The sequence below is a fragment of the Gregarina niphandrodes genome, assembly GCF_000223845.1.
Source record: "Gregarina niphandrodes unplaced genomic scaffold scaffold00040, whole genome shotgun sequence".
Classification (NCBI taxonomy): domain Eukaryota; phylum Apicomplexa; class Conoidasida; order Eugregarinorida; family Gregarinidae; genus Gregarina; species Gregarina niphandrodes.
The window spans coordinates 46,424-48,832 of NW_011646043.1; the positions used below are offsets into that span (position 1 = coordinate 46,424).

The window sequence follows — 2,409 nt, forward strand, 5'->3', positions numbered from 1 at the left end:
CTCGTGGGTGGTGACATCGTGAAGATAAAGCGTGGATACGATCTCTCGTTTTTATTAAAAAGCGTTCGTTCGTTCTGTGTGCGGACCACCGTATTGTCTGGCGACGTCGTCCGTGCGGGAACACAGGACGGCGTTCATACGACACAGCCACGCCCCGCACGATGGCTACTAACCCTGTTGACAGCTCACCAGTAGCTCCGCGGAACGAGTGGGTGCCAAGCCACACGTGCACACGCTTGCCCGCGTTCGCAAACACGCGCACACGCGCACACGCTCAAAATGGCAACAAAGCAATTGGCGAGCAAGGTAATGAGGGACTGGTCCCAAAGCAATACTCGTCATGGGCGGTACCCATGTAGGTCACGAGTCCAAAATTTGAACGCAAAATATTCTCGAAAAAATGCTGGGTGTGCGATGTCATTCGGGTTGGAGCTGCTGGGGCTTTACCATGGCGGTGCTAGAGACTGTTGCGGAGCAACCAGGACAGCAGGCGCGACGCTTTTTCTTGAAGAGCGAGGGTGAGCACTGTGTCGCTAGGGCCCTCGAAAGCCGTCTCCGGATACCCGAACCCGATGAAGATAAGGTAACTCTCGGGGATGACGATGATTTGCGAGTTCTTGAATGGTTTGAAGCGAAGCTCATTCCGGCTCAGAGCGCTTCTCCCGGAGCGGCCATTGTTCCGGAAACGGTGGAGGAATACGAGCAGCGAAGTGTCCCCTGTTTTGCAGACGTTTGCGAATGGCTGATTCCTCGGTTCTGGTCCGACCCGACGAATTCGGAACACGCGCGTGCAGTGGTTGCTCGTTTAAGAGAAGCGTACAGCAGCGCAAGTGTCTTGCCTAAACCTTGGTTTCTAGATGAACATCGGTCTTTCGCCTCTTGGATGCCAAGCAGCATTTTCGCGGACGGTTTTGGCCTAAGGTCAGCTGTCGCCGTGGCCTATTGGGCTTACTACTTGGACAAGAGAGCTGCTATGTCACCGGCGCTACGATTGCGGTATCTCAATGCACTTGGTCGCTGGTATCCGGCACAAGCTTGGGTGCACGCGTGCGAAGATACGAACGAGTGCTGGCTGTCTACAAGAGATCAAAGTCGTGTAAGACTGCTAAGGAATCTCACTGACAACATATCACATGCGCTTAGCAACTATCAGACGACTGTAGATGGATCCTATCTGCAAAGTATAATGGCTCAGCGCATGGCTTGGGATTTGCAAGAAATCATTGCACCGCTCGTTACCGAAGAGAGAACGTCGCGGGAAACTCGCCTGAGAAATTGGACTAACGAGATTGTGCGCGAGGTGGCTGGGATCCGTCACAGACGTTACCTCCAAGTATATCGTGAACGCCGAGACCGTGTGATTTCGGCTTATTTCTCAAAATTATTGTCTTGGCAAGCGCATTCGGAAGATGACACTCGCTTCCCAGTGGGTGGAGACTACGAGTTCGTTCAACGGCCGAGCTTCCGTCGGTGGGTGAGGATGGAGGAACAGCTGGTCTGTCATTTGGTAGACCTGCTCATCGACCAGCATGTTGCTGACAGTCCTCAGATGAGAAGTCCTCAGACGCGAGAAGATGTTATCTCCAGTCTACGTGGGGAAGAGCGGTTCCGTTTTTCAGCCTCGGAAGAAACCTTCCACCAGTTGTACGATAGGTCTGTACGGGAGACATCAGCCCGGGTGGCAACTGAAGAAGCGTATGAATTCGCGTGGAAGGCGAGTTGTAACGCAATCACGCTGATAAGTGACGTGGCTGAAGCAATTGATGAACCGCTTCTTGTGCCGCCTTCGCCGAGTGCCCCAACCCAGTGGGCGCGTTTCACCGCACGGCCTCTAGATCCAGAGGACTTGATCCCTTCAGCGCCATTTGATGTCGTGCACGTTACTCGAGCCCGGGAGAAGATCCGGAGAGCCCTAAGTCGTGATGTCCTGGGTCGTGAAATCCGTGCGGCCAGGCTGCAGGAGCTGGAAGCTCTTCAGCTCTTGTTAAACCTGGAAGCCGTTGTCTGTAGGTGGATTTCATTTACCTTGCGAGAAGATCTTTAACTTTAGAAGATTTTTAACTTTAGAGATACCTCTCTTCAGAATTCTTACCGAAATGACTGTGTAAAAAGGGAGGGAGTTCGTTTGCGTTCGGTTGGGTTCGTTTGCGTTTGGTTGGGTGGTCTACAGGGTGCGGGAGTTGTTACCAAAAATGTTGGGGTGTTAACGTTCTTGATAGTGAGTATGAGTAGAGACCAGTTGAGGTGTCATAGCGAGCTGAGCTCGTGCTGTTAGGTCCGTATCTTTTTTTGGGGTTAGGTCAACGATGGCAGGTGACCAAGTAGGTATTTTTATATACGGCTAAGACCCACACTAGCCCTTACCGACCACCGCAATCTCACTTTCCTAGCGAAGGCTGACACAGGCAA

General features: G+C 52.5%; 1 protein-coding gene across 1 annotated transcript; it reads right to left on the reverse strand.

The window, feature by feature from the left end:
• Positions 1-1,566: 1,566 nt before the first annotated feature.
• GNI_145340 (hypothetical protein) lies at positions 1,567-1,771 on the reverse strand (the record flags this gene model as incomplete). The annotated part of the gene is made up of 1 exon (XM_011135844.1): positions 1,567-1,771. A coding segment is annotated over one exon (205 nt), but the record flags the coding sequence as incomplete, so codon positions are not given.
• Positions 1,772-2,409: the final 638 nt, after the last annotated feature.